The sequence below is a fragment of the Thalassophryne amazonica genome, chromosome 16 (genome assembly GCF_902500255.1).
Source record: "Thalassophryne amazonica chromosome 16, fThaAma1.1, whole genome shotgun sequence".
NCBI classification, from domain to species: Eukaryota; Metazoa; Chordata; class Actinopteri; order Batrachoidiformes; family Batrachoididae; genus Thalassophryne; species Thalassophryne amazonica.
The window spans coordinates 90075475-90088798 of NC_047118.1; the positions used below are offsets into that span (position 1 = coordinate 90075475).

General features: G+C 43.9%; 1 protein-coding gene across 1 annotated transcript in view; it reads right to left on the reverse strand.

The window, feature by feature from the left end:
* Nucleotides 1-1393: 1393 nt before the first annotated feature.
* The window catches only part of unc119.2 (unc-119 lipid binding chaperone B homolog 2), an 80213-nt gene continuing 68282 nt past the window's right edge, over nt 1394-13324 (reverse strand). Inside the window, exon 5 of the mRNA XM_034191019.1 lies at nt 1394-5170. Coding sequence (XP_034046910.1) covers nt 5064-5170 — 107 coding nt within the window. The 3' untranslated portion in view covers nt 1394-5063. The remainder of the gene's footprint in view (nt 5171-13324) is intronic.

A 13324-nucleotide genomic window follows, 5' to 3' on the forward strand; every position in this document is an offset into this window, starting at 1 on the left:
CCGACAGCTGTTTGAACGCCATCTCAAAGCCGTCCTGTGAGACCAAAACGGAGGTGGTTTTGTCTCGCTCCATCAGCAAATCGGTCGTGACGCGCGAAGCCTCCGCTCGGCTTTCCATGACAAAATCTCTTGTTAAAAGTGAAATCTGATGGAAAATGGTTGATGTCCAGCTCTTGTGATAACCAGAGAAATGGCACATGATGGTCACGGATCCAGACGGATCCGTGACACGAATCACCGAAAGCCAGATACATTTTTCTAATGGTTTCCAGCTGCCAGTCTCTAACAGTTTCTGAAAAAATTCTGATGGAAAAAAAAGCCAAATCATTCTGCCATTTCCTGACAATGAAACAACGATGAGGGGGTGGACCACTCCTCACTCAAAGCCTGCTCACAGGCGAATGATGCAACCGACAGGCATGGAAAAACTCACGCATGCGCACGAGGGTTCAAGCTTGTCTGACGCAATCACATGTGATTCAAATCCATATGGTTTTTGAAAAAAATAAGGTCGGATACTTTTCTAATAGACCTCGTATGTTTAAAAAAATGCTTAAAGTGGCAGGAAGTTAAGAGGACTGTAATTAGAGGGTTATCTGAAAAGCAAAGAAAGAAAAATGCTTAAAAAGGTGGGGAGTCTGAAGCTGAAAGATTTTTGCCATGCTAATGCTCCCCCGAAGCATTTACTCAAAATAAAGTCTGAAGGACCTAAATGACATGGTGAGATGCTGATAAGCTTTGCTCGTTCATGTCCGTAACATATGCATATTATTTTTGCGGAGAAGTGCTCTGTAAAAGCAGCACTGCAGGTGGGTTAAGAGCCGTCTTTAATCTTAATATGAAGCAACCGGGTGAAGCTCTTACTTTCACCCCTGATTATTGCCCATCTTTAACTTTATCATGAAATTAATTGAGAATCAGATCTGGTGTCGTGGCAGACACAGTGTGTTTGACAAACTGATGGTATTATTTTTCTATTTTGGGACAAACAAATTAATTCAAGTCTATGATATAAACAGTCTGATCCTCTCCTGTAATTGTTTTAGAAATAGTGGCTGAACAAATGTCAATCAATTCAATCAATCAATTTTATTTATATAGCGCCAAATCACAACAAACAGTTGCCCCAAGGCGCTTTATATTGTAAGGCAAAGCCATACAATAATTACAGAAAAACCCCAACGCTCAAAACGACCCCCTGTGAGCAAGCACTTGGCGACAGTGGGAAGGAAAAACTCCCTTTTAACAGGAAGAAACCTCCAGCAGAACCAGGCTCAGGGAGGGGCAGTCTTCTGCTGGGACTGGTTGGGGCTGAGGGAGAGAACCAGGAAAAAGACATGCTGTGGAGGGGAGCAGAGATCAATCACTAATGATTTAAATGCAGAGTGGTGCATACAGAGCAAAAAGAGAAAGAAACACTCAGTGCATGTGGGACTGAGTTTGAATAAATGTAACACAGAAAATGCAGATTGATGGAGAAACTCTCTTAAAAACATTGATCATGTCCACAATGATTTCTAGTGATGCCTGTTTGTTGTACGCTAACCAAGATGGCAGCGCTCTGGCAAAAGCCAGTGAATGAGCAGATCAACACGGTTCTCCATCTAGTGAGTAAATAGAAATCGATGACACACACACAATCAAAAACCTGCTTATTTTGGATCTGCCCCTGACCAAGGCAGCATCTCTATATCTGGAGTTGGTCCCTGGGTGATGGACTGTGGCTACACACTGCCCCTAGTGGTTGGATTGTGTCTAAGTATAGGTTAAATGCAGAGGACAAATTTGTTGTATGTAACGACAATAAAGTTTCTATTCCGGGGTGGACAACGAGGGCCAAGGCACTGCAGGTTTTCTTTGCTACCAATTAGCTCAGGTTGGTGATGAACTTCTCCCCTGAACATAAACACCTGATCATCAATGAAGCCACCTGCTGAGGTGACTGGCAGCAAAGAAAACCTGCAGTGTCTCGGCCCTTCATGGCACATGATTGCCCACCCTTGTTCTATTCACTGCACCCACAAAACTATGAAACCACTGAGTTTTGGATGGTAGCTACCCAGGCAGACGTGGGCTCCAAACACACTTTAAACAAGAGTGCTCACAGTATCCAACACTGGCAAATGCTGCTTTGGTACAAGTGCTTGCTACATTCTGAAATCAACTGTCAGAATGCAGACACCAACCCATGAAACTGACAGGTTCTACATTTATTAATCAAGGGCCATAACTCTGCCAAAATGGGCACAAATGGAATAATGTGCTTTTTACCAGCCTATAACAAAGACTTGTACACCAAGTTTCACAAAAGTCCTCCTAAAAGTGTGAGAGGTGTTGATTTCAGAACACTTATACCCTTTTTGGGATGGATGGACAGACAGGAAACTACCACAACATAATCCCACTTTGGACCTTCAGCCATTGTGGGATAAAAAGTGAAACACGGACACCCCCTTGGCCTCTCAAGTTGCTGGTATCCTCAACTCTGAGGTACCAGAGAAGTGTGTCCCATGGTCAAAATGCTGTCACAGAGTCTCCTCACATTGCCAGTGATACTCATCTGAATGTACATAAGTAACTGCTCATTTGATACAAAGTAATTCCAGTGGTACCCCAGACCAGCATCCTCCATAGGGACTTGGTACCAAAGATCACTCAGATCACTGGTTAAGTCCAACACAGGAAGCACCAAAACCTAAAAGTCTTGAACCTTCCTCTTTCAACAAAGGTATCAGCATTGCCAAACAACTCCATCCACAGACCTCATAACTCTGGAAGATCTTCCCATTTATCTTTCATCTTCAAAGTCAGAGGGCAACCGCACCAAACACGGTATGAAACTCATTATTTTCATTTGTACGTATGTACTCCTAAAAGGTGTCCTCCACATTTAATCCATTATATTTCATAGTTAGACACACAATCCAACCACTATGAGCGCTGGGCAGCCACAGTCCACTCCAGGTCTACAGACACTACCTTGCCTCCATGTTCTGCTGCATCTCATTTATTTATAGCACATGCAAGGACCATGAGCACCAGTTATGTGCACACCTGCATATACGAGCATGTTTTTTTTTCTTGACTGGGGGAGGAAACCGGAGTACCCAGAGCAAACCTGCACAGACTTTGAGAGAATGTGCAAACTCCACAAAGAAAGGACCTCAGCACTGCTGGAATCAAACCTGTGGCCACCTTGCTGCTAACCACTATGCCACCATGCTGCATCACACTTTGATTCAGTGAGCACCTGCAGACTTGAATGTGGTTGTTGCTTATGGCTGCGACATCAGCCTGTTCCAGTTGCTGAGCGGTAAGTGATTAGGGCTGAATCCTGCTCAGAATAATTCTTACCAGCACTGGTCCTGGCACAGAGAGGAGGGTAACACCCCTGAAGGTGTTGCAATCAAGGCAGTCACCTATTCCTTCTCAGAGTGGGCCAACAGGTCCTTCCTCCCCTTCCATAGGGATGATACCCGTCTCCCAGACTGAAACAAAGCCTGTTGCTAATGCCAGGAGAACAGCACTGCCACCTGCCTGGAGGAGTTCAGCTAAGACATTGCAGAGCCCTGGAGCGTTCCCTGCCCTCCGCTGCCTGCCTTTGCAAACTCGGTTGCACTTGGCTGGAGCATCAGCCAGTAGAACCCTGGCACCAGAGAGTAGCAACATGATGAGCCAAAAAAAAAAAAATATCGGTCATGTGACTCCTGTTGCCATCTTGGGTTCAAAATAGTGTTCACTGTTAATCAGCTATTTAATTTATTTATTCGCTGAAAATGCTGGGTTGTTGTGCCTTTGGAGGCCTGCTGGCCTCCGTTACACAAAAACACCTTTTCTACACACAAGTCTGTCACAGCCCACATTCTTAGCACCTACACAGCCAGAAATTTCTACCAACCCCTGCACTACAACTCAGTGGAATCTTTGCCAAATTTCATGGTTTGACTGTGGGACAACACCCACATTCAGTTTGGACGAACCTTTTTGTCTGCAAGTCCTTCAGCCAGACATTTTGCAAACTCTAATGGAACCATCTGATTTTCAAGGTTTTTTCAAGGCTATAGATTAAGTGTAGGACACTGGTCAGATGCAGTCTGCAGGACTTCACCTGAGTACTTGTTGAAGCAACAACAAGACTGTCAGAGTTCATAACCTGGGAACACGTAGACCCCACAGTTCTGCAAAAGTCTCCAGCATCGTCCTTCTCTGGATGTTTAAATTAGGATGCTGAGGAGCACTGAGCCGTTTTCTCTACAGTTACCTGATCCACCAGGACCAAGAGCCAGCCTGGTTAGTGCCAGGGGTGCATCAAAATCAACCTTAACCAGAAATCATGATTTCAATTAAATTGGTAGAATATTGAGCCTTGGGACAAAGAAGACTTGGAATAAATTTTGATGCAGAGCCAGATGACTGAACTTTGATCTTGGATCTGATGATGCCCTTAATCTTTAACATCTCATTCTGATTCCTTGGATCCTGCACCTAGGATTTAGCTCAGCATTCAGGATCAAAGGTCAGGATCCACTACTTGATTCTAATAACTCTGCATCAAAGCAATCAGAATCAAAGTTCAGCAATCAGGATTTTAGCTCAGGATCAAAGGTGACTGATCATGGTGAAATGCCACCAATGAGGTGCAAAGATCCAGCTCAAAAGGTACTTATCAGAATGAAGATCAGTGATTAGGATCAAACACCAGTGATCGGGATCAGTGTTTAGCGGTAAGGATCAAAGGTAAGTCAGGTCAATCACAGATCAGTGATCAGGAACAAAGACCAGCATTAAGATCACAGGTCAGCAATAGGAAACAAAGTAAGCAACCAGGAAGTCAGAATACTGTAACATTCTTCATCTGTTTTCTACAGAGATCTAAAGAATGACAGTGAAAAAGAAAGCGATGGAAGGAAACAGACGACACTTGGATCTTGGCTGTGGTCTGCACTCTGGGGGCCGTTCCACTTACACGTCCTTTAATACCTCACATCAGTACTTTATTCAGAGTGATGCCACCTGGTGGCCTGGTGGGCCCTTTGCGGTGTTTGGGAGCTCGGCCTGCATCTTCACGGGTTGAAGGCGTACTCGGCTTTGTGGTGCAAGATCAGCTTGTTGTTGGCGAAGTAGAAACTGTCAGATCGAGTCTCGAAGGGGCTGGCAATCATTTCATCAACTGAGCCGAAAAGCAAATAACAGAAACACGGAGACAACATGTTCAAATGCAACCGAGCAAGACAAAAACAAACATTTAAAGCACATTTTAATCCTAAATGTTGGAAAGACATTCAGTCAACAACGTCCCCAACACAGGTCCTCTGCACGTCCCAGCACTCTGCTGCCTGACCGCCGAGATTTTAATGAGTTATTTATTGACAGATGGTGATTAGGTCTCAGTGAATCATCGTCTAATGGGTCTGAACCAAAACCTCATTTACCCACCGTACACACGCACACATCTGTGCTTAAATCACGAGTATGAACAGTTAAAAGTTTAAAACAGACATGCCACCGAGTTGGTGTCAAAATGTAAAAAAGACATCTGTGTGAAGTAAACAGCAGCTTCTGGCCTCAGTGACGAGCAGCTGGAGCTCCATCTGCTGCTTTAAGACAGGAAGCAAATAGTTTCAGTCCTGCAGTTTTATACTGAAATGGTCCCACATTATGTTCGCTGCTCAAAGAGACATTTCAATCGAGTGAAGACGTTATCAGGAACTGTGGTGACGTGGCACAGCAGGCAGGTGGACATATTAGCATACTCATAACTCAGAGGTAGGATTTAGAAAAATGTTTTGTCAAAAAATAGGCTATGGTCGATACACGGGATGTCAGACAAAACAGGTGAAGGTACAGGCAGCCATGAGGCGGTGGAGTGGTCAGTGATGAGCAGAGTTCCAGCACGGGGGAAACAGGTATACAGGAGGTAGCAAAAACGGAATCAAAAGTAAAGCGGGGTTCAAGCAAGAAGAAGCAGGTTAACAGGCTCCGACAACAGGTGAGGTCAAATCAGGCGAGGGTCGTACACGGCAAGGAAACAGAGTATGACAAAAAAATGTGAGGCTTGGAACAAGGCAGGATGCACAATGAACAAGCAGTGCACAGAGCACAACATGGGGCTTAAAGACAGAGAGTAATCAGTGAGTGATGGGAAGCAGGTGCAGGGAGGAAGGCGTGGCCAGACGAGACGAGTGGAGTGGCAGGTGGGTGTGTCAAACACAAGCAGCAATAACAGAAATATGACAGTGACAACACAAATCCTAAACACCTAAGAAATAAAGACACCTAAAATCAAACAGTGAGAGGAACACAAAGTAAATCAATGACGGGACTGAAGAAGATAAATAGAAAAATAGATAATCCTTAAAACCTAATGTGATAAAACAGAATGACTAAGCAACAAGAAAATAAAAAGCAGAGACTAACTACAACAGAACTCACTGTGTAGAAAAAGTATAACATAATAGAACCTGTGATTAGTTGTTTCAGATGAGTATCCGGTACGGATATAAAGCATTTTTGATGAGTACGAACATGATCCGAGTAAAACTTGTCAATATCTGTGCTCGTGCTGAAGGAAAATTCTCATTGGCTAACTGACTGTCTTCACACTCTGTGATTGGCCAGTCACACACAACGCCTGCCCCTCCCTACACAGACACATTTGTCTGCAGCCTCTCACACACATACACACACACACACACACACATACACACACACACACACACACACACACACACACACACACACAGACAGACAGGATCTCTCTCTCTCTCTCTCTCTCTTCAATTCACCTCTGTTTTGGTTTAGTATTTAAAGTTACTTGGTGAACTTGTTTCATATCGTACGCGGTGCATTTGACAAGATGAGCAGAAAACAGCTCGTCTTGTCGGTCACTGCCTCCACTCCGGTCGGGTTTTTTTTTTATGCGTTTGTTTGCTGGCTGGTGATATAAAGTCAGTTGGAAAACTTTGTTCGTACTGAACGCGGTGCTTTTGAGAAGAACACAGTGAACAAGGCTGAGATATTATTTCCCTGTTTACCATCACTGGATGTTTGCATGAATCACCAAGTTCACACAGATCATTAAAAAATAGTCTTAGAACAACCTCTCTGTCTACCTCTCACTCAGTCACTGTCTCACACACATGCACACAGACACATGCACGCAAACACTTTAATTAAAATGCCAAGAACATTAGGTAGTAAAAATAAATAATTGAAAAAAAAAAATCACAGTTTGAGCGTAAAATTTAAAAAATAAATAAATAAAAAAGAAAGTTGTGTTGAGTATGACAACTCTTGTTCATGCAAATTTAGTTCATAATTTCCTACTACACTGAATCTCAATTCTGAGGCTGTTCTGTTATTCATTCATACACTTAAGAATATTCATGTTCTGAGTTTATAAAAAACTTGTTCTGTAAATAGTTCTCTTACTTTTGTGATCAAAATCATTGATTTGAATCTCAATTTTGAGGCTGTTCTGTTAATAGTTTTCAAATAAACAATAAATATAGCAACTTCTGATCAATCCATATCAATTTCAGACTTAAAAAATGTACAGATGTAAGTCCCACCCTTTTATGGCTAAACCACGCCCACTTTTGGTTTAGGCCCCGCCCACTCTGGGTACAGATACAGATATTTTAGATGGCTGAACAGATACAGATAGAGATAGTGGTGTACTCGCCCATCCCTACCTGTGATTAAAGTGGAAAAACAGAATATAAACACTCAGGGATGGACAGAAGGATAAAGAGAGGGAAAAAGACTGGGGGCAAAACATGACTCAGTGCAGGACCAGGACCAAAAAATGACATACGTCATAGGAGTTCAAAGGGTTCTGTGACAACCGTAATGATAAATAATTGTCTGCTTATTAGTTATCTTATGTATTAATTAAGTTTTATGTTTGTTCTTCGGGTGAGCTTGTTAAAGTTTGGCAAAATAATGGCCATAAGTGGTTGTCTTAAAAAAAAGAAAAAAAAAAAAAAGAAAGAAAAGCTAATATGACACCGTGAGTGAACGGTCATTATGAATGTCTGGGTTTAAAACTAACAGTAGACTGATCTGTATTACTGGACGTATCTACATCAGAGATATTTTCCTGCATAGTGAGGCACATGGGAGATATTTATTAATCCAGACATAGCGGCAGGTGTCACACTAAGGGGCTTCAGTTTGTTTTTGTGGGTTTACCTGAAAAATGGATATTTTACAGACTTTCTGCTGCCAGATGTGTGGCAGTGACCATCTGACATGTAAAAATATGTATCGTCTGCATACAGACTGCAGTACTCCTGTTCAACAGCTCACTAAAGCAGGTATCAGTCAGTCAATCATTTGGCAGAAACTCAGTGCAGGTGGATGTGAGGATGAGGACCCAAAAGATGCTCAAAAATAGGAACCGAGAAGAAAGGTGACGGAAGTGAATCAGATGGACCAGATCAAGTTTTTAACCAACTGCAGATCTTAAATTTTTAACTTCAACCATCATCAAGCTGGGCAGAGGTCCAGAAAAGAAGGACCACCCAGAGAGCAGAGAGCGGATATACTCAGCTAAAATGATCTGAAATGGTCTAAAATGGAACCAAAAGCAGAAAGAGGTTAAAGAAAATAGAAACCCACCATTCAAATGGATCAAAAGATCAAACAACAAAAGAAAGGATCAAAGAACAGACAGAATGACACAGACCCAGACAATGATCAGCTCCAGGTGGCCCTGGTGGGTGCCCCTATACTGTCCTTTTCCGCCTTGTTTCTCCTGGAGCTCTGCATCTTGGACCCATTTCCATCAAGCTGCATGCAATCAGCCCTGTGGCTTCTGACGTGCCAGAGTGGTCCACGTCATATGGTAAGGTTCTGTACTCTTGTCTTGGCCCAACACACCAGCCACAGTAATGACCAGATATTTAGCTGTGATCTGGGTCTCTGTGTGTGGATGGTTGTGTCTTTGTGGCCGTCACCACAATTCAGTTTTGGGTGTTCTAAAAGGTATCAAGACTCTGGTGTCCTAGATTAGGGTATGGATGCTCACTAAGTAGACAACAGACTGTTTGCTGTCACTGTTTGTTCATCTGTGGTTGTTTGTGTCATGTTCTGTGGTTGTTTGTGTCATGTTCTGTGGTTGCTCTTTTCATCTGCCATGTTTAAGTATTGTGTCTTCCCTGTCTCTTGGTGCTGGGTGGTGGGCGTGGCACAGTCTGGACCACGCCCACTTCTGGATCCTTCCACACAGGTGTTTCCTATCAGCAGCTCATCACCAAGGAGTATTTAAGCTTCACTGGTTGCACTTGTGATTCGCCTGATCGTTGCGCCTTGTGCCTTCGCTTCTAGCTCTGAGTTGTGTGTTTTTCCAAGTCCTGTTACCACGTAGTGTATCTGACCACCTGCCTGTTTGTACTGACCACGCTTTTTGCCTGATGATCCTGATCTGTTTGCTGCCTTATTGTGTACCGGACCCCACTGAGTAACTCAGTAAATGCCTTTCTAAACGAGAGCTATTGTGTCGAGTCCTGCACTTGTGTCCAGCCGTTTCTGTCTGACGCTCCTGATAGTTTGTCCTGGTATGTTGTGTTATTGGGGCCCCGTGTCCTCGGTGTCTCACTTCACAGTTATTGTCTTCACCACTTGTCTCTCGTTCTTGTCTGTCTTCGTGTTGTTTTCCTGAAAGAAGTTGTCGGTTGGCTTTGAGTAGGATGTTGTAGGCTGATCGGGAAGAGCAGATGGGGGGTCTCACACACACACACACATACACACACCACATTCACTGATGCACTACATACCTTCTGTCTTGCAAAAATAAATTGCATATATGTGTATTAATGTTCATAAATGGTTCTGCCAGTGTGGCTTTTACCATCAAGATATATACAAAAAATGAAACTCAAACAGTGTTCATACAACTAAATATGAGTTCAGTCATTCACAGGAAATAGAAATCTACAAGCATGTTTCACTTCATACAGTAAATGTTGGAGTTTGTAAAGAAAAACACACCCTGATATTTTTATGAACAGCCTCATATTCATTTATATTCAGTTTCTGTCAATTAATAAATCTGAGTCATTATTCTTCATGTTTTGTTTTGTAATAGAATTTACACTGTGGACCATACTCGGACTGATAATCTGTGATTTTGGGCATTTGCCCGGTGGGCCGCTGCATGTTTAGATGTGCGTGGGCCGGCCCTCCCATATTTACGAGGTCTATTAGAAAAGTATCCGACCTTATTATTTTTTTCAAAAACCATATGGATTTGAATCACGTGTGATTACATCAGACATGCTTGAACCCTCGTGGGCATGCGAGAGTTTTTTCACGCCTGTCGGTTACGTCATTCGCCTGTGGGCAGTCTTTGAGTGCGGAGTCGCCCACCCTCTCGTTGATTTTTTCATTGTTTAGGAATGGCTCAGACCGCTGCTTTTTTTGATCAAAATTTTTTCAAAACTGTAAGGCACAACTGAGTGGACACCATTCGATAAATTCAGCTGGTTTTCGGTAAAAATTTTAACGGCTGATGAGAGATTTTGGTCTGGTAGTGTCGCCGTAAGGACGGCCCACGGCGCCTGACGGCGATCTGCGCTTCGAGGCGGCAGCGTCTCACCGTTTCAAGTTGAAAACTTCCACATTTCAGGCTCTGTTGACCCAGTAAGTCCTCAGAGAACAGAGAACTTTCAGAAGAAGTTGGCATGAGGAGTTTATTCGGACATTCCATTGTAATGAAAGAACGTGCGGGCAGAGTCGCATGTCGGGCCGGACCCGACCGCGGGGGGTCGCAACAGGAAAAACACCTCCGTTGGAAACCTTAACGGACAAGTTGGAACATGCCCAAGCTGTTAAACAATTTCTCAGTTACTCACTTGTTGAAAGCCATCAAAAGCCGCCTGAATATTACAAATGGTTTTCAACACGGAGGTGTTTTTCCTGTCGCGGTGCACACAGATTCGCCGAGTCGTCACGGAAACGACTCGGCGAATTTGCGCGCACGTCTTTCATTACAAAATGTCCTTAAACAGTGGAATGTCCGCATAAAGTCCTCATGCCGGCCTCTTCTGAATCTTCTCTGTTCTCTCACGACGTCCTGGGTGAATTAAGCCTTAAATTAGGATGTTTTCAGGTCGAAACAGGCCGACGACGGCGCCTGCAAGCGCTGCACGACGTCCTGCTCCATGGGAAGTCCTTACACCGACAGAAACACCCCATAATCTCTCATCAGCCGTTAAACTTTTCACCAAAAACCAGCTTAATTTCTCGAATAGTGTCCACTCGGATATTCCTCACAGGTCCAGAAAAAAATTTTGATAAAGCAACGCGCGCCGTCTCGAGCAGCGTGTGAAACAAAGGAATTCAGCCGAGAGGGCGGGACCACATCTCACTCAAGGCCTGCCCACAGGGAAATGACGTCACCGACACACGTGAAAAAACTCACACATGCGCACGAGGGTTCAAGCATGATTGGTGTAATCGCACGTCATTCAAATCCATATAGTTAAAAAAATAAATAAAAGTGTTGGTTTCTTATCTAATAGACCTCGTATAGAGATTATGGAAATATACAGTGTTCTCGAACCGCGCGCTGCTGTCAACACAAGGAAAGTCCGTGATCGGTGAAGCTACAGCATTTAATCGGCGCAGCTGCAGAGCCACTTCCTGAATTTGTGTCAAAATAAAAGTTCTGTAGTGTTTCATACACGGCGCAGTCTTATTCTAGGTTTCAGTTTTGTTTCCGTTTGATCACACAACGGTGACTTACATCGAGCACAATGACTGACATGACCAACAGCCAATGACAATGGAGAAGCATACAGGGTGGCCAATCAGATTGCATGAAGAGCAGGCGGTCGCTCCGCCTGTTGGGAAAGTGTAGGTACACGGACCCACAACAGGGGGCGCAAATGAACGGACAATGGATGAGGTCAAATAACAACACTTTACTGTTGTGAATGGGCACAACAAATACAATCAGATTACAACAATAGACAAAAGCCAAATCACAAAAGGTGTCGTGTGGGCAGGCTCGAAGATAGGAGACGTCTGTCCAAAGCAGAACCGGAACCACACGATTTCCTCCGCCACCAGACCCCGGGAATACTGGAGCCGCCAAGTCCCGAACTCCCAGGTGGCCACTGCCTTTGCGTGTCGGACCTGGTACTGCTGGCGAGGAACAAAAGAACAATTAAATGTGGGTGCGTCTGCACCCAGGAATCCGTACGGCAGGAAAACTACCTCCACCACTCGTTGGAAAAGGAGTCAGCTAAACAACTCACAAAAGTCACAAAAGATCACTGTTAACCAGTCAGCTGAGCACGTTACCTTCCAGGTAGAACGATATCTCGGCAAAGAGGTGGAGGCGTCGTCCTGCTGATATTCCCCTGCTGATCAGATGATGGGTAACAGCTGTTGAAGGTGATGCGTGACAGCTGTCACCCTGGCTGCTCCTGTGAGGCGACTGCGCCCTCTCGTGCCTGAAGCCCGCACTTCAGGCAGGGCGCCCTCTGGTGGTGGGCCAGCAGTACCTCCTCTTCTGGCGGCCCACACAACACCGCCCCTGTGAATAGATTGAGTCCTCGGCGCCTGGACTTCTCTCCGCTCTTCTACTGATACAAGGTTGGAATTGTTTCTTTTATCTTAATTAACTGTGCTTTACTTTTGTTAATCTTTAAATGCAACAGCTACGGACTTCAGCTCCTTAATTTGGAGTCGCCCCCCCCCAAAAAAGTGCGCACCAGAGGAGACGTGCGCTCCTGGAAAGCTCGTGTATTTACGCTGCACCGTTGTAAGAGACTGACTAAGAGTGAAGAGTGATGACAGTATTTTTTTAATTATTATTTGAACGTATAGACGCTCGATACCACAGAGCTGGTGTTCTGTCGAGATGAGGTGCGCCAGCTTTCGACACTCTGAGCTGTGACGTACCTTCACATTGTCCAATAGGAACGACGCGTCGGGCCAAAACACGGAAGACTCGTGGCAGAAACCACTGATCTGTACAAAATGGATTGGACCAATCCGATTGGTGCAGAAACCACTGATCTGTACAAAACATGAGCGTGTTACAGGACTGCTCATTTATAGAGCAGTTTTCTGAAGAAAAATCATTGGAAATGTTTTTTTGTTGTTGTTTGTTACCTCAAAATTTCTCATTACTGTTAAAAAAAAGTTTAGAACACTTGTAATTAAAATAGGTAAATAAATCAATAAATGGTTCTTTAGAAACCTTTCATCTGTATTAAAACCACCATTTCAGATTAGATAATTTCTTGTTTAACATAAGGAACCTCAGACATTTATTTTTAGACAAATAAAATAACATGGAAACTTGTATATT